A 26,388-nucleotide genomic window follows, 5' to 3' on the forward strand; every position below is an offset into this window, starting at 1 on the left:
GATGGAGGTTGTCGGATGAACCGAACACGACCTCTAGTGGTACAGAGCCTGTAAAATTGGCTTAAAAGGCCTGGCGTCACTCCTTTGAAGGAAGTGCTGCTATAGCGAATTTTGGTGGGTTCTATCCCCAGTCTGCGGATGGTGTCCTGGTATAGCAGGTGCCGCGCTGCGTGTTATCACGTGAAGTGAGTTCACTGTTTGGACTTCTAGTGGGAAAGTCTTTTGGTTTCCGGAGCGCTGCTTTTGGGTTTCGTCACTTTCACTTGGTGTGTCGAGCCCCTTGTGTTCGGCGTTAAGTCGGCCGGACTGCTTGAAGACCCAACAATCTCTGTGGGTATGGTTTGCAGGCTTCCCGGAGGTACCATGTATTTGGCACAGTCTGTCCAGAATCTTGTTTAGGTTGGATAGCTCGTCACTGTTATCCTTTAAGGGCAGTGTTTTGTTGTTCGGCCGAGAGCTTTTGAATCCGGCGTTGACCACCGTACTATTTGGGCCATTCTCCTTGTTCCGGCGCTGATCTTTTTTGCGTCGTGATTTCCCATTTCCATCCCTGATTTCGGATGTACTCGGGTCGCTGGTGCTGCATCTAGCCAACCCGCTGTCTTCCCCAGCGCAAAAGCGGGTCATGAGACTTGTTAGTGCGGCCATTGTTCTTGGTTTTTCCTGGCCGAGGTGTCTGGCGAGCCATTCGTCTCGGACGTTGTGTTTGAAGGCTGCTAAGGCTTCAGCGTCCGGACAGTCAACTATTTGGTTCTTTTTAGTGAGGAACCTGTTCCAGAATTTGCGTGTCCGGGCTGTTGAGTTATGTGACTTAAATCATCTGCATCCGGAGGCCGGACATAAGTCCCCTGAAAATTTGCTCGAAACGCATCCTCAAGCTCTTCCCAACTCCCAATCGTATTTTCTGGGAGGCTTTTAAGCCAATGCCGGGCCGGCCCTTTGAGCTTGAGGGGAAGGTATTTTATGGCATGGAGATCATCTCCTCTTGCCATGTGTATGTGTAGGATATAATCCTCAATCCAGACTCCGGGGTCTGTTGTTCTGTCGTATGCCTCTATGTTTATGGGTTTAAATCCCGCTGGAAATCCATGATCCAGTACCTCGTCGGTAAAACATAGTGGGTGTGCGGCGCCCCTATATTTGGGTGTGCCATTGTCTTCAAATGCTCGGCTGGTTGTGTTACTTCCTGGAGTCTTCTTTTTTGGCCCATACATAGACCTGGTCGGGTTATCCTTTTTCTGAAGATCTTTATGCTGATCATGTGCCGGCTTGTGTGTGGAGCCCCATGTTGCTCTTGGCCTGTCATCTGGTTGTCTATCCGGCTAGGCGGCCCCTTTATTTTTTGACTGCGGGGGCTCGAAGGCCTCCTCGTCAAATTCGGGCAACAGCTTGCGCTTCGGGTAGCTCTTTGTCTGGTGATTAGTGCCATATTTATCTGCGGTGTTGAGTACTTTGCTCCATCTCATTCTGAGTGTGTCTTCCGCTGTTTTGAGCTTCCGCTTTTGCTTCTTCAAACTTCTTGCAGTGGCGACGAGCCTGTTATGGAGATTCCTATGCTCTGGTGATGTGAGGTCATCTTCGTCGGGGATGGGTTGCTTGTCCGGTTCATGTCCGGCTGGCTGCTTGTTGACGTGTGCGTCGTCTACTGCTTTGCCCTGCTCTAGGGCCGGGTTCATATGGGTACCGTTTTTGTCGATGCCGGTCTTTGGGCGGCGCTTGCGTCGCCGCTTTGTTTGTTTGTTGGGGGAGTTGTCCTTCGCCACTTCCCGTTTTTCCTCATTGTCGCTTCCTTTTGGTGTGTCCACCATGTATACGTTGTGAGCTGGGGTGGCTTTTCCGTGCCCGTTAGGCGCTGGTTCTTGGTCATCTCCGGCATCGTCGTCCATACCGTCGATGTCTTCGGAGTCGTAGTCTAACATGTTGGTTAGATCGTCGACAGCGGCTACCAAGTGGGTGGTGGGTGGGCTTTGAATTTCTTCGTCGTCCGCATCCCAACCTTCCTGACCGCAGTCCGGCCAGGGCTCTCCTGATAACGAGAGATACTTTAGCGAACTCAAGATGTCGCCAAAAGGTGAGTGTTGAAAGACGTCCGCTGTAGTGAACTCCATGATCGACGCCCAGTCAGATTCGATCGGGGCGGGCGCGGGAGGTTCGGAGTCACGAGCTTTATGAGGGACGAAGTCAGTGTTCGGCTCTATCGCCGTAGAGGTTGCAGCCCCCAAGGTGGTGTCTAGGCATCCATCCTCGATCTGCGGAGCTGGCTCCGAATTGAAGATCGGAGTGGTTTCGAGTGCGGCCTCCAGGGTACTGTCCGGCGGCAGAGCTAAATCATGCCCATCGTGACAGTACAGCACGCTCGGCTGTGGCTCGAATCCGTCGAGGATCAAGTCCCCGCGGATGTCAGCCGTGAAGTTCAAATTTCCACATCTGACCTGACGGCCAGGGGCGTAGCCTTCGATCTGCTCCATCATGCCAAGCGAATTGGCCCGCAGTGCAAAGCCGCCGAATACGAAGATCTATCCGGGGAGGAAGGTCTCACCCTGGACTGCATCGTCGTTGATGATCGAAGAAGCCATCGAGCCTATCGGTGACGACACAGAGGAACTCTCAATGAAAGCACCAATGTCGGTGTCAAAACCGGCGGATCTCGGGTAGGGGGTCCCGAACAGTGCGTCTAGGCGGATGGTAACAGGACACGAGGGACACGATGTTTTTACCCAGGTTCGGGCCCTCTTGATGAAGGTAAAACCCTACGTCATGCTTGATTAATATTGATGATGTGGGTTACAAGAGTAGATCTACCACGAGATCAAGGAGGCTAAACCCTAGAAGCTAGCCTATGGTATGATTGTTGTTCGTCCTATGGACTAAAGCCATCCGGTTTATATAGACACCGGAGAGGGATAGGGTTACACAGAGTTGGTTACAAAGGTAGGAGATCTACATATCCGTATCGCCAAGCTTGCCTTCCACGCCAAGGAAAGTCCCATCCGGACACGGGATGAGGTCTTCAATCTTATATCTTCATAGTCTTGGAGTCCGGCCGATGATGATGGTTCGGCTATCCGGACACCCCCTAGTCCGGAACTCCCTCAATGGCCAAAGATTGCAACAGAAAGATATGCCACAAAGACATAACAAAGAGAGACACAAGCAATCAACGGATATCAATTGAACCAACTAGACCAATGATCCTACATGCCACAAGAATAAAGATATTATGAAAAGCGCAAAGGAGTGTTCTAAAGAAACTAGAGAAGCTCCCCATGATTTGTGCACACATAAGAATTTTTTGTATTTGAATACAAAGTGCACAAAATAGGATCATAGCTCCCCCAAAATCAATAGAAACTCACATCCAGTGCAAGTGAGCATATAGGAAACAAAGCCTAACGCTTGCAACAAGCACATGGTTCAGCAACATGTAAAAGAGGCAACTTAAGAATAGGCTCAACCAAAATGATGTGTGTGAGTCATGGCGAAGCACTTGAGAAGACTAAAATTAGGATGAGCATTAAGCATCAACATAGTCTTGAAAGAATGAGGCACACGGTGCAAGGCCTATCATTCCCACACACAACTGGCAAATGGGTTCACAAGCTTACTAATAAGCAAAAGAGAACCTATTCTTGTGACAACCCGTGGTTAAGATAGATGAGGGGAGGCTCATCAAGACGAGGGATACCAATTAAGATGGCAAAAACCTCGTAAAGATAAGCAAGAGGAAAATAATCTTCACCACACAAGAGTGCAACAAGATGCAACGATAGAGGACACACACTCAAGGCAAAAGCTTTCACGGAGCCACCAAAGAAATAACATAAGAAAGACAAGGTGGACGTGAAAGAAAGGATATCAACTAGAGATGTAATTTCTCTCAAGTGTATGAGGTTCTATGTAGACGAAATCATGATGATATATATATCTACAAAGAAGGATGTACACCCGGAATAGTTACAACATGAAGGAACAAGATATCCACAAGGAAGCCATAAATATACAATTAAGATATTGCTTGAAAGCATAGCACATGGCTAGATATGGTCTTATTGTATATGAATGAAGTCCAAACACACATCCATCAAAGGCATCACAACTAGCAACAAGAGATCATCGTTGGGATGCATTGAGAAAGGAAACAAGTATCACAAGATATGAAATGAATATCATGCCAAGATGCAACCTACACAAGGTTGAATGCAAGAGGAGAAAGCATGAATAGATACTTGTTACCGAGATATCATTGGAAGGATGTAGTAGATACCAATTGAAGGTAGATAGTAGTTCATTGATCATCCTAGCTTAACTCCAATAAGCACATGGTGACAACACCTTCCTTGTGAGTGAGTCGAGCATCCAATGCATCTCCAACCGTTCCTACAAGGACAACACAAACTAAACGGTACCCCAAACTCATTGGGACCAAATAGTTAGAAACACCAATACATAGGACAAATTCCACATAAATATGTGCATATAGATATGGAAATTAATTTCATGCACATCTCATCCAATTTGAGACTTGGTGGAGTTTCCCCTATATATTGGGTCAACGAAAGAAAGCATGCCAAATAGAATACATGAAGTAAATATGCATGCTCAAAACTTTCAAGAACCGATACCAAAAGACAAAGAAATGCCAAGTGAAAAGGATACCAAATGGAGAAATCATCACTTGGAAGATATCATTAAAGATACATCAAGGAATGAGATATCCATTGATACACACTAAATTAAAGATGTCAAACTCCCAAAGAGAGGATGGTTCCAAACAAACCAAGCTCTCAACAAAGTTTCATGATGGCACAAGGTACCAAAAGAAAACGGCTTGCCTTCCACCAACACACACTTGATAAGGATCACAAGAAGAGTGTTCTAAAGAAAATAGGATAGCTCCCCCACGAGTTGTGCATTATAGAGAATTTCCTTTTGAATACGAAATGCACAAGGTGGGATCACCACTTTCTCTATATCTAGAAAACACTAGACGAGAACAAGAAATTAACAAGATCCACAAGTGGTATGGAAGACAATGGGAGTTGACACAAACCTTGGAAAGAGAAAAGGCAAATAAAAACAAAATCCAATGTAAAGATGATCAATTAAATTCTACCACACATAAGTGATTACCAATTGTCAAAAGAAGTATTTGGAAATAATTCCCGGTGGTAGATAGCAAGGATATCCGACATCATCTTCACTCCAAACAAAAAGCAAAATGCAACTTGTAGAGCTAACATGCCACCTAGGAACAAGATAATCTACAATATCAATTCTAGGTGACAATATCTCAAATGTACATATTTTCTAGGCTTGTAATATGCACTTAGCATATTACTCCCCCATAATGTGATACCAATAAGAACTTAACAAGAGGCAATAAGAGGAACAAACAAGAGATAATTAATGGACTATTTAGAATTTGAATTTCTCATGAGAGATATACCACCTAGCGACTAGATAATCTTGTAATATCAATACTAGATGGTATTCCTCATGTACACACATTTATAGGATTGTGAGGTGCACAAAGCACATCACTCTCCCAAAATGGGATGTTCCATTAATCTCTCACACGAGCCAACTAGGATACAAACAAGAAGCATAAAGGCTCAACGCACGACATACACGTACATGATGTGCAAACCAACACACACATACTTGATTGCTCAAGATAAGCAAGTTGGAATCACAACATATACCAACACATGCAAGGAACAAAACCAAAACATGCAAGGGGGGCAAGTAACTTTCAATGTAAGCAATTTTAAGTACAAGTTACCGCAAGGAGGCACATTGGATATAAGAAATAAACTTGATGATTCAATTGACTTGGCTTGAGACAATAAGAGTGATGAAGTCCCCTTAATTCTTCATAATGTAGCCAAGTCTCCAATGCCCTCCAACAACACCTATTGATAAAGATTGAGCTTGTTGGTCCCCAACCAAGTTGGGTCCTAAGAGGTTAGTCACAATAGGCTTGGCAACCCAAATGGTTCTTTTCTTGACACCACTTTGAGTACCAACAAACTTGGCAAACACATTGTCAACCTTATCCTTCCCAAGAGAATAGATATCATCAATAGTAATTGGGTTGGATAAGTTACCACTAGTGCATGAAGAAGTGACGTGGCCTTTCTCACGACATAAGTAGCAACGTCTACTCTTCACTTTCTTCTCACTTGATTTCTCAACAAGAGAAGCATTAACTTGATTCTTCTTGAGAAGAGGCCTTTCTTCAACTTGAGGTTGAGCATGAGATTCTCTGTTGGAAAAGGCAGTGCCTAGGAGGCGCTTAGGCACTCCTAGGTGCTAGGCACTGGCCAAACGCCTCGCCTAGGGCATAAATGGAGGTCTAGGTAGGGCAAGCAAGGAATTGCCTACCCAAGCAAGAAATCATACCACATACTGCACTGATATGACAAACCGGCTATATTCCAATGGCAGTAGATGGTTATTAACTTATTTATGTGCCCTAAACTAATATCAACACCCATATAATAATCACAAATACACTACGAGTAAAACTATATTACCGCCTAGGCCGCGCCTAGGGCGCTTAGGCACCGCCTAGTGTTGGGAAACGTAGTAATTTCAAAAAAATTCCTACGCACACGCAAGATCATGGTGATGGCATAGCAACGAGAGGGGAGAGTGTTGTCCATGTACCCTCGTAGACCGTAAGCGGAAGCGTTATCACAACGCGGTTGATGTAGTCGTACGTCTTCATGACTCGACCGATCCAAGCACCGAACGTATGGCACCTCCATGTTCAGCACACGTTCAGCTCGATGACGTTCCCCGGGCTCCAATCCAGCAAAGTGTCGGGGATGAGTTCTGTCAGCATGACGGCGTGGTGACGATGATGATGTTCTACCGGCGCAGGGCTTCGCCTAAACTCCGCGACAATATGACCGAGGTGGAATATGGTGGAGGGGGGCACCGCACACGGCTAAGGAATGATCCGTAGATCAACTTGTGTGTACTAGGGTGCCCCCCTGCCCCCGTATATAAAGGAGCAAGGGGGAGGCCGGCCGGCCCCTTGGGGCGCGCCAAGGAGGAGTCCTCCTCCTAGTAGGAGTAGGACTCCCCTTTTCCTACTCCTACTAGGAGGGGGAAAGGAAGAGGGAGAGCGGGAAGGAAAGAGGGGGGCGCCACCCCCCCTCCTAGTCCAATTCGGACCAGAGGGAGAGGGGCGCGCGGCCCACCCTGGCCGCCCCTCTCTCTTCCCACTAAGGCCCATGTGGCCCATTAACTCTCCCGGGGGGTTCCGGTAACCCTCCGGCACTCCGGTTTTCTCCGAAATCACCCGGAACACTTCCGGTGTCCAAATATAGTCGTCCAATATATCAATCTTTATGTCTCGATCATTTCGAGACTCCTCGTCATGTCCGTGATCACATCCGGGACTCCGAACAAACTTCGGTACATCAAAACTTGTAAACTCATAATAAAACTGTTATCGTAACGTTAAGCGTGCGGACCCTACCGGTTCGAGAACTATGTAGACATGACCTAGAACTATTCTTGGTTAATAACCAATAGTGGAACCTGGATGTTCATATTGGTTCCTACATATTCTACGAAGATCTTTATCGGTCAAACCGCATAACAACTTACGTTGTTCCCTTTGTCATCGGTATATTACTTGCCCGAGATTCGATCGTCGGTATCCAATAACTAGTTCAATCTCGTTACCGGCAAGTCTCTTTACTCGTTACGTAATACATCATTTCATAACTAACTCATTAGTTACAATGCTTGCAAGGCTTAAGTGATGAGTATTACCGAGAGGGCCCAGAGATACCTCTCCGACAATCGGAGTTACAAAACCTAATCTCGAATTATGCCAACTCAACATGTACCTTTGGAGACACCTGTAGAGCACCTTTATAATCACCCAGTTACATTGTGACGTTTGGTAGCACACAAAGTGTTCCTCCGGTAAACGGGAGTTGCACAATCTCATAGTTGTAGGAACTTTGTATAAGTCATGAAGAAAGCAATAGCAACATACTAAACAATCAAGTGCTAAGCTAATGGAATGGGTCAAGTCAATCACAACATTCTCCTAATGATGTGATCCCATTAATCAAATGACAACACATGTCTATGGTTAGGAAACATAACCATCTTTGATTAATGAGCTAGTCAAGTAGAGGCATACTAGTGACACTTTGTTTGTCTATGTATTCACACATGTATCATGTTTCCGGTTAATACAATTCTAGCATGAATAATAAACATTTATCATGATATGAGGAAATAAATAATAACTTTATTATTGCCTCTAGGGCATATTTCCTTCAGTCTCCCACTTGCACTAGAGTCAATAATCTAGATTACATAGTAATGATTCTAACACCCATGGAGTCTTGGTGTTGATCATGTTTTGCTCGTGAGAGAGGCTTAGTCAACGGGTCTACAACATTCAGATCCGTATGTATTTTGCAAATCTCTATGTCTCCCACTTGGACTTGGTCCCGAATGGAATTGAAGCGTCTCTTGATGTGCTTGGTCCTCTTGTGAAATCTGGATTCCTTTGCCAAGGAAATTGCACCAGTATTGTCACAGAAGATCTTCATTGGTCCCGATGCACTAGGTATAACACCTAGATCGGAAATGAACTCCTTCATCCAGACTCCTTCATTTGCTGCTTCCGAAGCAGCTATGTACTCCGCTTCACATGTAGATCCCGCCACGACGCTTTGTTTAGAACTGCACCAACTTACAGCTCCACCGTTTAACAAAAATATGTATCCGGTTTGTGATTTAGAATCATCCGGATCAGTGTCAAAGCTTGCATCGACGTAACCATTTACGACTAGCTCTTTGTCACCTCCATATATGAGAAACATATCCTTAGTCCTTTTCAGGTATTTCAGGATGTTCTTGACCGCCGTCCAGTGACCCACTCCTGGATTACTTTCGTACCTCCCTGCCAAACTAATAGCAAGGCACACATCAGGTCTGGTACACAGCATTGCATACATGATAGAGCCTATGGCTGAAGCATAGGGAACTCCTTTCATTTTCTCTCTATCTTCTGCAGTGGTCGGGCATTGAGTCTGACTCAACTTTATACCTTGTAATACAGGCAAGAACCCTTTCTTCGCCTGATCCATATTGAACTTTTTCAACACTTTATCAAGGTACGTGCATTGTGAAAGTCCAATCAAGCGTCTTGATCTATCTCTATAGATCTTAATGCCCAATATGTAAGCAGCTTCACCGAGGTCTTTCATTGAAAAACTTTTATTCAAGTATCCTTTTATGCCATTCAGAAATTCTATATCATTTCCAATCAACAATATGTCATCTACATATAATATTAGAAATGCTACAGAGCTCCCACTCACTTTCTTGTAAATACAGGCTTCTCCAAAAGTCTGTATAAAACCATATGCTTTGATCACACTATCAAAGCGTTTATTCCAACTCCGAGAGGCTTGCACCAGACCATAGATTGATCGCTGGAGCTTGCACACTTTGTTAGCTCCCTTAGGATCGACAAAACCTTCCGGTTGCATCATATACAACTCTTCTTCCAGAAATCCATTCAGAAATGCGGTTTTGACATCCATCTGCCAAATTTCATAATCATAAAATGCGGCAATCGCTAACATGATTCGGATAGACTTAAGCATCGCTACAGGTGAGAAACTCTCATCGTAGTCAACCCCTTGAACTTGTCGAAAACCTTTCGCAACAAGTCGAGCTTTATAGACAGTTACATTACCGTCAGCGTCAGTCTTCTTCTTAAAGATCCATTTATTCTCAATGGCTTGCCGATCATCGGGCAAGTCAACCAAAGTCCATACTTTGTTTTCATACATGGGTCCCATCTCAGATTTCATGGCTTCTAGCCATTTTGCGGAATCTGGGCTCATCATCGCTTCCTCATAGTTCGTAGGTTCATCATGGTCAAGTAACATGACTTCCAGAATAGGATTACCGTACCACTCTAGTGCAGATTTTATTCTGGTAGACCTACGAGGTTCAGTAGAAACTTGATCTGAATTTTCATGATCAATATCATTATCTTCCTCACTAATTGGTGTAGATGTCACAGGAACTGATTTTTGTGATGAACTACTTTCCAATGAGGGAGCAGACATAGTTATCTCATCAAGTTCTACTTTCCTCCCACTCACTTCTTTCGAGAGAAACTCCTTTTCTAGAAAGGATCCATTCTTAGCAATGAATGTCTTGCCTTTGGATCTGTGATAGAAGGTGTACCCAACAGTCTCTTTTGGGTATCCTATGAAGACACATTTCTCTGATTTGGGTTTGAGCTTATCTGGTTGAAGTTTCTTCACATAAGCATCGCATCCCCAAACTTTAAGAAACGACAACTTTGGTTTCTTGCCAAACCATGGCTCATAAGGCGTCGTCTCAACGGATTTTGATGGTGCCCTATTCAAATGTGAATGCAGCCGTCTCTAAAGCATAAACCCAAAATGATAGCGGTAAATCAGTAAGAGACATCATAGATCGCACCATATCTAGTAAAGTACGATTACGACGTTCGGACACACCATTACGTTGTGGAGTTCCGGGTGGCATGAGTTGCGAAACTATTCCGCATTGTTTCAAATGTAAACCAAACTCGTAACTCAAATATTCTCCTCCACGATCAGATCGTAGAAACTTAATTTTCTTGTTATGATGATTTTCTACTTCACTCTGAAATTCTTTGAACTTTTCAAATGTTTCAGACTTGTGTTTCATTAAGTAGATATACCCATATCTGCTCAAATCATCTGTGAAGGTGAGAAAATAACGATATCCGCCACGTGCTTCAATATTCATCGGTCCACATACATCTGTATGTATGATTTCCAACAAATCTGTTGCTCTCTCCATAGTACCGGAGAACGGTGTCTTAGTCATCTTGCCCATGAGGCACGGTTCGCAAGTACCAAGTGATTCATAATCAAGTGATTCCAAAAGTCCATCAGTATGGAGTTTCTTCATGTGCTTTACATCGATATGACCTAAACGGCAGTGCCACAAATAAGTTGCACTATCATTATCAACTCTGCATCTTTTGGCTTGGACATTATGAATATGTGTATCACTACTATCGAGATTCAATAAAAATAGACCACTCTTCAAGGGTGCATGACCATAAAAGATATTACTCATATAAATAGAATAACCATTATTCTTTGATTTAAATGAATAACCGTCTCACATCAAACAAGATCCATATATAATGTTCATGCTCAACGCTGGCACCAAATAACAATTATTCGGGTCTAAGACTAATCCCGAAGGTAGATGTAGAGGTAGCATGCCGACCGCGATCACATCGACTTTGGAACCGTTTCCCACGCGCATCGTCACCTCGTCCTTGGCCAGTGCTCACTTATTCCGTAGTCCCTGTTTCAAGTTGCAAATATTAGCAACAGAACCAGTATCAAATACACAAGTGCTACTACGAGCTCTAGTTAGGTACACATCAATAACATGTATATCACATATACCTTTGTTCACTTTGCCATCCTTCTTATCCGCCAAATACTTGGGGCAGTTCCGCTTCCAGTGACCAGTTTGCTTGCAGTAGAAGCACTCAGTTTCAGGCTTAGGTCCAGACTTGGGTTTCTTCTCTTGAGCAGCAACTTGCTTGTTGTTCTTCTTGAAGTTCCCCTTCTTCTTCCCTTTGCCCTTTTTCTTGAAACTAGTGGTCTTGTTAACCATCAACACTTGATGCTCCTTCTTGATTTCTACCTCCGCAGCCTTTAGCATTGCGAAGAGCTCGGGAATTGTCTTGTTCATCCCTTGCATATTATAGTTCATCACGAAGCTCGTGTAGCTTGGTGGCAGTGATTGGAGAATTCTGTCAATGACGCTATCATCCGAAAGATTAACTCCCAGTTGAATCAAGTGATTATTATACCCCGGACATTTTGAGTATATGCTCACTAACAGAACTATTCTCCTCCATCTTGCAGCTGTAGAACTTATTGGAGACTTCATATCTCTCAATCTGGGCATTTGCTTGAAATATTAACTTCAACTCCTGGAACATCTCATATGCTCCATGACGTTCAAAATGTAGTTGAAGACCCGGTTCTAAGCCGTAAAGCATGGCACACTGAACTACAGAGTAGTCATCAGCTTTGCTCTGCCAGACGTTCACAACATCTGGTGTTGCACTTGCAGCAAGCCTGACACCCAGCGGTGCTTCCAGGACGTAATTCTTCTGTGCAGCAATGAGGATAATCCTCAAGTTACGGACCCAGTCCGTGTAATTACTACCATCATATTTTAACTTTGCTTTCTCAAGGAATGCATTAAAATTCAACGAAACAACAGCATGAGCCATCTATCTACAACAAACATAGACAAGCAAAATACTATCAGGTACTAAGTTCATGATAAATTTAAGTTCAATTAATCATATTACTTAAGAACTCCCACTTAGATAGATATCTCTCTAGTCATCTAAGTGATTACGTGATCCAAATCAACTAAACCATAACCGATCATCACGTGAGATGGAGTAGTTTTCAATGGTGAACATCACTATGTTGATCATATCTACTATATGATTCACGCTCGACCTTTCGGTCTCTGTGTTCTGAGGCCATATCTGCATATGCTAGGCTCGTCAAGTATAACCTGAATATTCTGCGTGTGCAAAACTGGCTTGCACCCGTTGTAGATGGACGTAGAGCTTATCACACCCGATCATCACGTGGTGTCTGGGCACGACGAACTTTGGCAACGGTGCATATTCAGGGAGAACACTCCTTGATAATTTTTAGTGAGAGATCATCTTAAAATGCTACCGTCAATCAAAGCAAGATAAGATGCATAAAAGATAAACATCACATGCAATCAATATAAGTGATATGATATGGCCATCATCATCTTGTGCTTGTGATCTCCATCTCCGAAGCACCGTCGTGATCACCATCGTCACTGGCGCGGCACCTTGATCTTCATCGTAGGATCGTTGTCGTTTACGCCATCTATTGCTTCTACGACTATCGCTACCGCTTAGTGATAAAGTAAAGCAATTATAGGGCGTTTGTGTTTCATACAATAAAGCGACAACCATATGGCTCCTGCCAGTTGCCGATAACTTCGGTTACAAAACATGATCATCTCATACAATAAATATAGCATCACGTCTTGACCATATCACATCACAACATGCCCTGCAAAAACAATTTAGACGTCCTCTACTTTGTTGTTGCAAGTTTTACGTGGCTGCTACGGGCTTAGCAAGAACCGTTCTTACCTACGCATCAAAACCACAACGATAGTTCGTCAAGTTAGTGTTGTTTTAACCTTCGCAAGGACCGGGCGTAGCCACACTCGGTTCAACTAAAGTTGGAGAAACTGACACCCGCCAGCCACCTGTGTGCAAAGCACGTCGGTAGAACCAGTCTCGCGTAAGCGTACGCGTAATGTCGGTCCGGACCGCTTCATCCAACAATACCGCTGAACCAAAGTATGACATGCTCGTAAGCAGTATGACTTGTATTGCCCACAACTCACTTGTGTTCTACTCGTGCATATGACATCTACGCATAAAACCTAGGCTCGGATGCCACTATTGGGGAACGTAGTAATTTCAAAAAAATTCCTATGCACACGCAAGATCATGGTGATGGCATAGCAACGAGAGGGGAGAGTGTTGTCTACGTACCCTCGTAGACCGTAAGCGGAAGCGTTATCACAACGCGGTTGACATAGTCATACGTCTTCACGACTTGACCGATCCAAGCACCGAACGTACGGCACCTCCGTGTTCAGCACACGTTCAGCTCGATGACGTTCCCCGGGCTCCAATCCAGCAAAGCGTCGGGGATGAGTTCCGTCAGCACGACGGCATGGTGACGATGATGATGTTCTACCGGCGCAGGGCTTCACCTAAACTCCGCGACGATATGACCGAGGTGGAATATGGTGGAGGGGGGCACCGCACACGGCTAAGGAACGATCCGTAGATCAACTTGTGTGTACTAGGGTGCCCCCTGCCCCCGTATATAAAGGAGCAAGGGGGAGGCCGGCCGGCCCCTTGGGGCGCGCCAAGGGGGAGGAGTCCTCCTCCTAGTAGGAGTAGGACTCCCCTTTTCCTACTCCTACTAGGAGGGGGAAAGGAAGGGGGAGAGGGGGAAGGAAAGAGGGGGGCGCCGCCCCCCCCCCCTCCTAGTCCAATTCGGACCAGAGGGAGAGGGGGCACGCGGCCCACCCTGGCTGCCCCTCTCTCTTCCCACTAAGGCCCATGTGGCCCATTAACTCTCCCTGGGGGGTTCCGGTAACCCTCCGGCACTCCGGTTTTCTCCGAAATCACCCGGAACACTTCCGGTGTCCGAATATAGTCGTCCAATATATCAATCTTTATGTCTCGATCATTTCAAGACTCCTCGTCATGTCTGTGATCACATCCGGGACTCCAAACAAACTTCGGTACATCAAAACTTGTAAGCTCATAATAAAACTGTCATCATAACGTTAAACTTGTAGACATGACCTAGAACTATTCTCGGTCAATAACCAATAGTGGAACCTGGATGTTCATATTGGTTCCTACATATTCTACGAAGATCTTTATCGGTCAAACCGCATAACAACATACGTTATTCCCTTTGTCATCGGTATGTTACTTGCCCGAGATTCGATCGTCGGTATCCAATACCTAGTTCAATCTCATTACCGGCAAGTCCCTTTACTCGTTACATAATACATCATTTCATAACTAACTCATTAGTTACAATGCTTGCAAGGCTTAAGTGATGAGTATTACCGAGAGGGCCCAGAGATACCTCTCCGACAATCGGAGTGACAAAACCTAATCTCGAATTATGCCAACTCAACATGTACCTTTGGAGACACCTGTAGAGCACCTTTATAATCACCCAGTTACGTTGTGACGTTTGGTAGCACACAAAGTGTTCCTCCGGTAAACGGGAGTTGCACAATCTCATAGTTGTAGGAACTTTGTATAAGTCATGAAGAAAGCAATAGCAACATACTAAACGATCAAGTGCTAAGCTAACGGAATGGGTCAAGTCAATCACAACATTCTCCTAATGATGTGATCCCATTAATCAAATGACAACACATGTCTATAGTTAGGAAACATAACCATCTTTGATTAATGAGCTAGTCAAGTAGAGGCATACTAGTGACACTTTGTTTGTCTATGTATTCACACATGTATCATGTTTCCGGTTAATACAATTCTAGCATGAATAATAAACATTTATCATGATATGAGGAAATAAATAATAACTTTATTATTGCCTCTAGGGCATATTTCCTTCACCTAGGCACTAGGCGAAGGCCAACCGCCTCGCTTACGCCTACCGCTTTTTCCAACCTTGATGAGATTGAACTTGTGCCCTCTTCCCTTGTTGCTTGACACTAATGGCCTTCTTCTTCAATGGGCAAGATCTAACATGATGCCCTTCTACTTTGCACTTGAAGCAAACAATCTTGGCCGAATTCTTGACTTGTTTTTGGCCCTTCCTTTTGTTCATCTTGGACTTCTTCTTCTTATTGGAGTTGAATCCAAGTCCACCTTTGTCATCGGGGGATTTTTGCACACTCAAGATATTGTTGAGTGTGGATTTCCCTTGATGACTCTTTTCCAAGTCTTTCTTCAAAGAAGTGACTTGGGCCTTGAGCTCTTTGATTTCCTCTACATGGTTAGTCTCAACACAAGTACTAGAGGAAGTATAAGCTTCATCGTTAGAGCAACAAGGCAAGGAAAGCAATTCATCACAAGATGTACCAACATTGTGAGTAGATGAATTACAAGGACTAGCACATGGCAATATACTATTTTGACTAGAAGTAGTGCTAGTATCCACATGAGGCTCAATCATGGCCTCATGAGCTATCTTTAGCACACTATGGGATACTAGAAGATCATCAGGAGAGCTTGAGAGCTTTTCATGACTTTCTTCCAATTTCCCATAATTGCTAGATAGCACCTCCAGTTGAGCCCGTAGCTCAACATTCTCCTTCAAAATGGATGCTTCACAAGTAATAGAATTAGTAGCACAAGCATCATCATTAACAACAAGAGGAGAAGGCAACTTGGCAACCTCTTTTAAATAAGAGGCTTCAAGTTGGGCATGAGACTCGGTGAGTTTGATGAGCTCACCCTTGATGAATCTTGAGCCATTTTCGAGGTGCTCAAAATCCTCAAGGAGTCTAGCATGATAAACTTCAAGCTTAGCATTTTTAGTTTTGAAATCGTTGGCCACATCAAGAGCTCTATCATGAGATTCCCTCACTCTAGATAATTCTAGAGCAAAAGTCTCCTCAAGAGATTTGGAGGTGGTTTGTTCATGTTCAAGAGCTTGAGATAGCTCCACGATCTCATTTGCGTAATCACGCCCATGAGCTTCCATTTTCTCAATGGTGACCTCATGCTCCTCGAGATGAGATTCCAACTCCTCAATATATTTGTTGCCCTCAATGGCAATGGACATAATTTCCATGAAGTTGGAACAAGCAATTTTAGTTTTATGAAGAGCTTTAAAAATCATCTCCCCCTTAGTTTTTAAGGAGGCAACATTATCATTCTCTTCATCATCATCCTCATCATCATTAGCATCAACATCATCATCAAGAGACATATTGGGGTACAAAGTAGGAGATACCTTTGATGCCTTAGCCATAAGGCAAAAAGCAATAGATGATGATGTAGGATCCCTTGAGGCACCATTAAACACCACATCTTGTTCCATGGAGTGTTCGGTTTCCTCTACATTGTTAGCACAATAATTCGAGGAAATAGATGCATTTTTATCATGGCAACAAGACATAGCAAGCATATCATCATGCGATTTAGTCAAGCAATTTCTACATGATATGCAAGGACTATCAACACAAGCATGTGAAACATTTGGAGTGCTCGAAGTGTTAAAGCCCAAAGAAGGAGCATTACAATAATATAGTGATGAAGGATCATCCACAATAAGCATACTATCACCATTGCAATGACCAACACTACTCACCATATCATTACCTTGTGGCAAACCACATGTAGGTGAAGTAGAAGAAGTTGAGAAGACTATACGACCGGAGGTGGAGGGGGAACAATCATCCCAAATATTGGACACACCATATTTATCTTGAAGCTTTGTCCACAACTCATGAGCATCCCGGAACGGCATGAGTTGAAAAATAACTACATTGCTCAAAGCATCAAAAAGCACATTAGAAGCTTGAGCATTGAGATAAGAGTTTTTCTCATCCTCTAAAGATAATCTTTGGGGATCCTTTGGAGGAGAAAAACCCATATCTACAATTCGCTCTAAATTTGGGTCCATGAGCCTAAAGAGATTAAGCATGCGAATTACCCAAACATCAAAATTTGTGCCATCGAAACTAAGTGTGTCAGAGAATCCTAATCCCCTAGTAGACATCTTTACACTCTAGGCGGTTAAGCCTAAAAAAGAGAGACGAGGCTCTGATACCAATTGAAAGATCGAGGATGTCGCCTAGAGGGGGGGCTGAATAGGCGCTTTAAAATAATTACGGTTTAGGCTTGAACAAATGCGGAATAAACCTAGCGGTTAATTTGTCAAGCACAAAACCTACAACAAATAGGTCACCTATGTGCACCAACAACTTATGCTAAGCAAGATAAGCAACTATGTGATAGCAAGATATATGACAAAAACAATATGGCTATCACAAAGTAAAGTGCATAAGTAAAGGGGCTCGGGTAAGAGATAACCGAGGCACGCGGAGACGACGATGTATCCCGAAGTTCACACCCTTGCGGATGCTAATCTCCGTTTGGAGCGGTGTGGAGGCACAATGCTCCCCAAGAAGCCACTAGGGCCACCGTAATTTCCTCACGCCCTCGCAGAATGCAAGATGTCGTGATTCCACTAAGGGGCCCTTGAGGGCGGTCACCGAACCCGTACAAATGGCGACCCTTGGGGGCGGTCACCGAACCCGTACACTTTGGAAACCCTTGGGGGCGGTCATCCGTACCCGTCAAATTGCTCGGGGCGATCTCCACAACCTAATTGGAGACCCCGACGCTTGCCCGGAGCTTTACACCACAATGATTGAGCTCCGAACACCACCAACCGTCTAGGGCACCAAGGCACCCAAGAGGAACAAGCTCTAGGGTGCCCAAACACCCAAGAGTAATAAGCTTCTCAAACTTCACTTCCACGTATCACCGTGGAGAACTCAAACTGATGCACCAAATGCAATGGCAAGGGCACACGGAGTGCCCAAGTCCTTCTCTCCCAAATCCCACCAAAGCAACTAATGCTAGGGAGGAAAATGAGAGAAAGAACGAAAGAAGAACACGAAGAACTCCAAGATCTAGATCCAAGGGGTTCCCCTCACTTAGAGGAGAAAGTGATTGGTGGAAACGTGGATCTAGATCTCCTCTCTCTTTTCCCTCAAGAACTAGCAAGAATCCATGGAGGGATTGAGAGTTAGCAAGCTCGAAGAAGGTCAACAATGGGGGAAGAACACGAGCTCAAGGGATTAGGTTCATTGGGGAAGAAGACCCCCTTTTATAGGACCTCCCGAATCCAACCATTATGTGCTCAGGTCGTGCACAAGCGGTACTACCGCTTGGAGGAGCGGTACTACCGCTTAGCACGGTCAAAACAGCCCAACGAGAGAGAAAACACGAGTTTTTGGTCCGGAGCGGTACTACCACTTAGGAGCCATGGTAGTACTTCTCTGGAGCGGTACTACCGCTCAGGAGCCGCGGTAGTACCGCTCTAGAGCGGTAGTAAAAAATTACATCCGCTCTAGTCACGGTAGTACCGCTGCAGCCTTTACCAAAACAGCCACAACTTTTGCAAACGGACTCCGAATTCAATGAAACCAAGTTTGTTGGAAAGCTAACGACATGGGATAACACAATATTGATAGAAATATCAAGAATAAGAAAATGAGAAAGGTCTTATAAGAAAATGGTGAGAACCCTTCATCGGATAAGACCGGTAAAACCTCCAACACCGAAAACATCATAGAAGACGCATGCGAACTCCGTTTTCGATGAACTCAAGCTTGTCATCAAGATGACCATAAGCTCTAAGACTCACAAATATAACCAAACAAGAACCAAGAAACATGATGCAAGGATGCAATGGTTTCAGCTCTCTACTAACGATACGATCAAGCTACCAACTTGAGAGCCCCCCTTGATAGTACGTCAAACGATCCTATAACTCAGTCTCCCAACTACCACCACAAGACCGGTAAAATAGAAAACCTATCAAGGGAAAAACTTTGCCTTGCACATGGTCCACTTGAGCTTGATGAAGACGATCTTGACTCCCTCAAGTTGGACCACCTTTCTTGATTGCGTTGGCTCGATGAAGACTAGATGATTGCTCCCCCATAATTCACTATGGGTGAGCCACTCTTCGGCACATCTTCACAAGTCCATTGACACCACAATGGATGGCAAGATTCAAGCACTTGATCTCTTCGTGATGCTCCACTTGAACTTGCACACGGCAATCTTGATGACAATCACCACTTGATGTCATCCTTTCCATGGGTTGTATGATATCTTCCTCTTGACGCAAGCCCATGGATACATACCTAACCCCACATACAACTCTCACATAGACCATGGGTTAGTACATAAAGTGCAATGGACAATGCTTACCATACCATGGGATCACTTGATCCCTCTCGGTACATCTTCTATGCTTTGTGAGTTGATCAACTTGATTCACTATTGACTTAGTCTTGATCAACCTTGAATCTTTGCAACTCTCTTCATTTGGACGATGTATTGAAGGTAAACATGAATGATCACACAACCTTCTTCTTCAAGACATGCTTGCAATAAGCTCAACACTCGCATGATCAATCTTTGGATAATTCCTTAATAGCACCTTGTTCAACTCATAAACTCCTTGAAACCAACACATGGACTTCAAGAAAAGCCTATGGACAAATCCTTCAAATATAACTCAAGACAACCATTAGTCCATAGAGATTGTCATCAATTACCAAAACCAAACATGGGGGCACCGCATGTTCTTTCAGTGATAATATTCGACGATGTACGGACACCAAGAGATGATGTACTTTTGCTTATAATTATTGAATGCATGCTAATTTGAATACTACTTTATTTTATGATTTGGTTTTGCTTATTTTATGATTTGATTTTGCTTATTGAATGCTCATATCGGATAAGTTCTCCTTCATTCCCGTGTGCTAGACAATTCGATGTAATAATGCACTCGGGAATGAAAGGAGGAGCTACGTACATCACCGATAGTCAACCCATGATTAATAATCTAGTTTAATATTAGAATTATGAACATAGGCCGGAAATGTCGTACTCGGACGACGAAAACCGTCCGGGGGAGTGCGACTAGTGCCACGACGACCGAGGTATCTGCGACAGGTTCATTGAGCTGGACGAAGATCGTCGCTTCAGCATTAAGCTCGAGGAGACCTTCGATGTTCATACGGTACGCAACCGACGACAATAGTTTTTTTTGTAATTAATCATGACTTCAACTATTTTAATCATGACAACATTTTTCATCTTTTCCAATTCGACTAGCTTATCCCATGCTTTGCAAGACGCTATGTCTTGGAGAGGATGGGTTTTAAAGACCATGAAAGTTTCGAAACCAAAAACATTATCCTAAGTACCCATCATGGTGTGGATTTTCAAGTAAAGTTGTACAATGCTCAAAGTGTAACCCATTTTGGTTGCAAAAATTGGGAAGCACTTTGCAAGATATATGGTCTTGATGACGGTATGCTTGTCACCATGGATCTTGGTGATCCTACAATCGAGCAAGAGAGACCTTAGATTTGGGTCCTTGTGGATACACCTCCAATTCTTCCCCCATGTGAGCTTAACATAATTATTAAGTAATTTATATTGTTTATTTCAAAATAGTTTACAACTTATCTCCATTGACAGCTTATTTTCATTCTTCAAAGAATGTGCGAAAGATGGTAGACAGAACCTACTACACCGAAGGCTCCGAATTAACTTATCAGGAGAAAAATCATCTGGTCGCATTTTGGACTGATCTTGAGAATTACAATATCTACAATCAAACTCCTCAACATTATGGTCAATACGTGCCACTAGTGCACGTGTTGAACTACGGTAACTACCATGGAGATACCCTGGTAAGATTATTTTTTACTATTACAACATCTGTGCATCTTTTTGCACACTTCTAAAACTAGTACATTATTGCTAACTACGAAGTTATTACTATGTTTTTCAACAGATAATCCCGAATGATTGTGTGCCTCATCTGATGTATACGCATGGTAGCCTTCATGTTTTGAACATACAACCAGGTCGTCCTACAAATCTCAACTATCCATACCGGATTTCTAAAAGAAGTGGAGACATAACAATCAAAGAATGGAAAAAATGTATGGACAGTCGTAAGGAGCTTCTTGGAAGCAACAAGCAGCGAAGGGCAAGAATTGGAGACAGGATGATCGCCATTCTTCATAATGGAGAGTCAGGGTCTATATTGTTTTATGCTATTTTACCTTAAGGTTGTTTAGGTCCTACCTGATACTAATGATCATGTGCTAAGAACAATTATGTAGGGTTGGGTTCGATGACTATGAGGATGAGGATCGTATGACTTATTATTAATAACGAGTAGAAGTTGTATGATGATGCATGATATTAGTAGGACTTGTTATTATATATGATGATGTATGATGCGAGCATGCATGAGCATGTTATATCAGCGGGTGAAATGAACATAGCAGCAGCGTTGATAAACCAAGGACGAAGATATAAGAGAGGACACTTCTCTCTATTAGCTAGCTAATAACAACCTAAAAATAACCCCCAAAACCCCTAAAGCAGCCACTTTTGGAAAAAAAAAGCATGGACTTTTGGTCCCGGTTGGTGCCACCAACCGGGACCAAAGGCCCCCCTGACTGGGCTCGATGGACCGGCCACGTGGAGGCACATCTGTCCCGGTTCGTGTTTGAACCGGGACTAATGGGTGGAGGTATTTGTAACAACCCATTAGTCCCGGTTCATGAATCGGGACTAAAGGCTCTTTCGAACCGGGACTAATTGGTGTTTTTCTACTAGTGTACTAGCCAGCTCAATTAGATTAATTGTTGTGTAAAAGGAAGCACGTCGCACTCTTTTGACCATTCCACGATGTTTTCTTTTTCTCTCTTCTTTGAGGAATCTCCATCACTCTCTCGTCCCCCTATTTCTTTCTTATTCGTATTTATCTTTACGTAAACACGCAATGACGATGATTCATAGGAAATAATCTTAGATCGAGAAAGAAATGTATAATCAATGATCTGATTTCTGAAAATGATACTTTAGTGTGCACTTGATTTGAGAGGGATTGGGTAGATTAGGAATCTCCAACGTCTGTCCTCCCGCATTTAACTTTTGAAGAATGGACAAGATGCACCATCCCACAACATGGTTATTATGTAGTTACCGGGCTAGATGTACTATAGTTACCAACATGATTACTATGTAGTTATCGGCCTAAATGTACTATAGTTATCAACATGGTTATTACGGAGTTACCATGCTCGATGGACTATAGTTATCAACATGGGCTACATGCGGTAGAATACACCCCCCCGGTAGCTTATGTGTAAATAGCATGATAATTTACACATCCCAGACCTGATAACTCATTCACAAACATTGATTACTTTTACCCGAGGAAAAAAAGTTGTTTGAAACCATCCCCTCGTAGCTTATGTGTAAGAAGCATGATAATTTACACACCACGGACCTGATAGACTATGCACAAACACCGTGATAATTTTGACCTGAGAGAAAAAAGTTGTTAAGAACATTTCTGATAACTTACGCGTAAATAAAATGCTAATGTATGCACCGTAGAGTTGATTATTCACATACAAATGTCGTGTTTACTTTTTGAACCGGGTGAAAAAGTTGTGGAAAACATACCCCGATAACTTCTACCTAAATAGCATGGTAACATACACACCTCGGCGTGATAACTCACGCAAAAACACCGTGGTAACTTTGATCAAGAGAAAAAGTAGTTGTTGATACCATACCCCCAATAATTTCCACGGAAATAGCATGTTAATATACTCATTGCGGACATGGTAACTTGCGCACAAACATCACGACAACTTTTACCAAGAGAGTTTTTTGTTTGAAACCATACCCTTGGTAAATTTTGTGGAAATAACATGGTAATATATGCACCATAGACATGATAACTAAACATACACCCGATAATTTTTGTGTAAATAACATGATGATGTATCATCGCAGACTTGATAACTAATATTTTATGTTTAAACACCATGGTGTCTTTCATCCAAGGGGAAAAAGTTTTTGAAACATTTCACCGGTAATTTCTATGTTAAATTATCATACTTTCCCATGCTTTTAACCTTCTTGTACTGTAGTTACCAGCCTTATCATGGTATAGTTATCATGTTACTCAGACCATAGTTATCACGCTGGTCATTGCCAAAGTTACCAAGCCAAACTTTATTTTTTCTTTTGATATGGCAGAAATAAGAAAGGTTCAAATAACATTGTCATTCTACAAAAGACAACAACAAAAGGTGGCTTAGTTGGTTATTAGGCTCAATAGGTATTACATAGACCTGGGTTTGAATCCTCTTTCAAGCACTTTTATTTTCTTTTCATATTATGCAGCGAAAAACCAGAAAAAATCACTAGCAATTTACTACAATTTTTGAGAGAAGGAAAAAAATCAGTGGAAGCGGGAGAAACGACGCAGCGGGACGAGCTGAAGGATCGATCGAAGGTTGTGCAGATGTGCGGATCTGTTGCTAATCACGAGTCGACTGATGGTTAGCACAGTCCTTATAATAATGAAATACATGGGTTTGGTCTATTTTGTTTGGTTTTCGTTCCATGCCGACAATTCCAGCTTTCATCTTCCAAAGCAAACAAGACGACTTTTGCAAGCGGAGAGAACGTGTTTCGGGGACTATCCCCCGCACGTGTGTCATCACTTCTACCTCGAGAACAAGCTGAGACGTGGCATCCCGGACGCGTCCAGTAGCTGCACACGTCCGGCCTCTCTTTAATGGGGAGTCACTAGTCACCGGCTCCCGCCGGCCAGCCCACTCATGCCCGCACACGTAGTGCCTCCGGCGATCATATCCCCTCGCCGCAGACGGCTTATAAATTGGGCCTCGTGCTGCACCTGCTTCCACAACCACAAGGTGCAGCTAAGTGATCAAGTGAGCAAGACAACACACCAGATTTCTAAGGGAATCAAGATCAGCATCTGTGCAAGATGGAGCACGGCCAGGCGACTAACCGCGTCGACGAGTACGGCAACCCGGTGGCCGGACATGGCGTCGGCACCGGCATGGGGGCGCACGGCGGCGTGGGCACCGGCGCGGCCGCTGGTGGGCATTTCCAGCCCACGAGGGAGGAGCACAAGGCCGGAGGGATCCTGCAGCGCTCCGGCAGCTCTAGTAGCTCCAGCTCGGTGCGTGTACATACACTTCTTGCTTGTTGCTAACACTAGTTGTAATTTGCATTTTCCCGTTTAAATGCATCAACGACTGAATTTTCTCGTTCGTCGTGATAGTCTGAGGATGATGGCATGGGCGGGAGGAGGAAGAAGGGCATCAAGGGGAAGATCAAGGAGAAGCTCCCCGGTGGCCATGGCGACCAGCAACAGACCGCTGGCACCTATGGGCAGCAGGGTCACACCGGAATGACCGGCACCGGGGCGCATGGTACAGCAGCCACTGGCGGCACCTACGGGCAGCAAGGACACACCGGAGTGACCGGCACGGGGACGCACGGCACCGACGGCACTGGCGAAAAGAAGGGCATCATGGACAAGATCAAGGAGAAGCTGCCCGGACAGCACTGAGCGCGGCCCGCGGCAGCTACTTGAGAGTTGGGGTGCCGAGCTGGCCACCTTTGCAGAATAATAAGATGGAGATACAGTAGAACTTCCCGAAATAAAGTGAGCTAGCTCACTCGTAATATCCGAGTTCTGAGTTTAGTGGACTTGAATTTGGGTTGCTTGCTTGTATTTGTATGTACCCGGGACGTTTTGCACTCTGTACTTCGATGTGTGATTTTTTTTTGGTTGCATTGTGTATTTATTATATGGGGATATACTGCATTATATTTTGGTCTTTACTTGAGCTTTCTATGTTATTGCATTTTTCGAAATTTTGTGAGACATATTGTACATTGCATGGTAAAATGTTTTAAGAGAATTTGGAGCATTCTAGGCAATTGTTGAAATTTTTTGGAAGTATCAAAAAATAAGGCACACCAAAAATACACATACAGATCTTGATTTTACTAACTCGGAGGATGTTGCATGCGCCGTGGATCATAAATGAACGGCACTGTCGGAGATCAACAAAACAGAGTGCATAGCCACCAAAGAAAAATCCCCACCGCCGAAAGTTTTCCTCTATGCTCGAGCTCACATGCACACTGATGAATAGTAAAATATGAATAAATTTAAAAAATTCTGAATTTTTTTACACGCTGATGAATGTTTTACCTACATGCAAAAATTCGTAATGCAATGATATTTGTGGAGGTCAGGGTTATAAAAATAAAATCAATGCTCTAAAATTAGTCTTTCTGGAGCATTTGATTTTTTTACCAGACCCTAATGAAAGTGATTTCATCACGAAAAATTGCACGCATGTTTATTAAAAAGGGGCAGAGTTTTTACATTTTTTTTTATTTTACTGTTTATACAGGTGCATATAAGCTCGAGATTAGAAGCTCCATGTCCACCCACCACTTAATTCATTCATACACAAACTTTTATTTTAATACGCACAAATGTGCTACTTTATACTCTCCCGTCTCAAAATAAATGTCTCAACTTTGTACTAGTTTTGATACAAAATTGTATTAAGGTTAAGACACTTATTTTGGAACAGAGTGGGTATTAAAAAAAAGAGAGGGGATAAACAGCCCCTTCACGATGAGATTACATAGTTCTTACATACACTCAACTCCACGTCTAACTCAATCCATCGCTAAGGGCATCTCCAGCCGTTGGCCCCCCATGAGGAGCAAAATATCGCCCCTGGGAACGCACCGGCGCTAAACCGCGCACTGGGGGCGTGTTGTCCCCCAGTCACGGCGCCCATGGGTAGTCAAAGAAGTCCAAAACGACTCAATTTTAACACAAACGGCGGCGAGTTCAAACTTAAATTTAAACATATTTCGTCCAAACTTAAACATATTTTACAAAAAAGAAAGAAACTACCGCGGGCTACCCCCGCCGTCTCCCTCGCCGCCCGCCTCGTCGCACGCCCACGCGGTTCTACATGCCGAGGAGGCTGTAGAACCGCGTGTAGTCACCGTCGTCATCGCCGTCGTCGTCGTCGTCGCCGCCCCCACCTACGCCTCCGTCGTCCCTGCTGCATCCC

General features: G+C 43.8%; 1 protein-coding gene across 1 annotated transcript; it reads left to right on the plus strand.

Annotated features, from left to right (window-relative positions):
• The first annotated feature begins 24,172 nt into the window (after positions 1–24,172).
• On the plus strand, positions 24,173–25,126 carry LOC123138921 (dehydrin DHN3-like). Its single transcript, XM_044558773.1, has 2 exons — positions 24,173–24,458; positions 24,561–25,126. The coding sequence occupies exons 1-2, from the start codon at positions 24,261–24,263 to the stop codon at positions 24,849–24,851; spliced, it is 489 nt and encodes a 162-aa protein (XP_044414708.1). The 5' UTR covers positions 24,173–24,260; the 3' UTR covers positions 24,852–25,126.
• Positions 25,127–26,388: the final 1,262 nt, after the last annotated feature.

This window comes from Triticum aestivum, chromosome 6B (genome assembly GCF_018294505.1).
Source record: "Triticum aestivum cultivar Chinese Spring chromosome 6B, IWGSC CS RefSeq v2.1, whole genome shotgun sequence".
NCBI classification, from domain to species: domain Eukaryota; kingdom Viridiplantae; phylum Streptophyta; class Magnoliopsida; order Poales; family Poaceae; genus Triticum; species Triticum aestivum.

Excerpts from the sequence above, each read along its gene's own strand:
- LOC123138921 (XM_044558773.1), top strand. The coding sequence starts at position 24,261 with ATGGAGCACGGCCAGGCGACTAACCGCGTCGACGAGTACGGCAACCCG. Across the intron at positions 24,459-24,560 it reads GCTCTAGTAGCTCCAGCTCG|TCTGAGGATGATGGCATGGG; the intron begins GTGCGTGTACAT and ends TCGTCGTGATAG.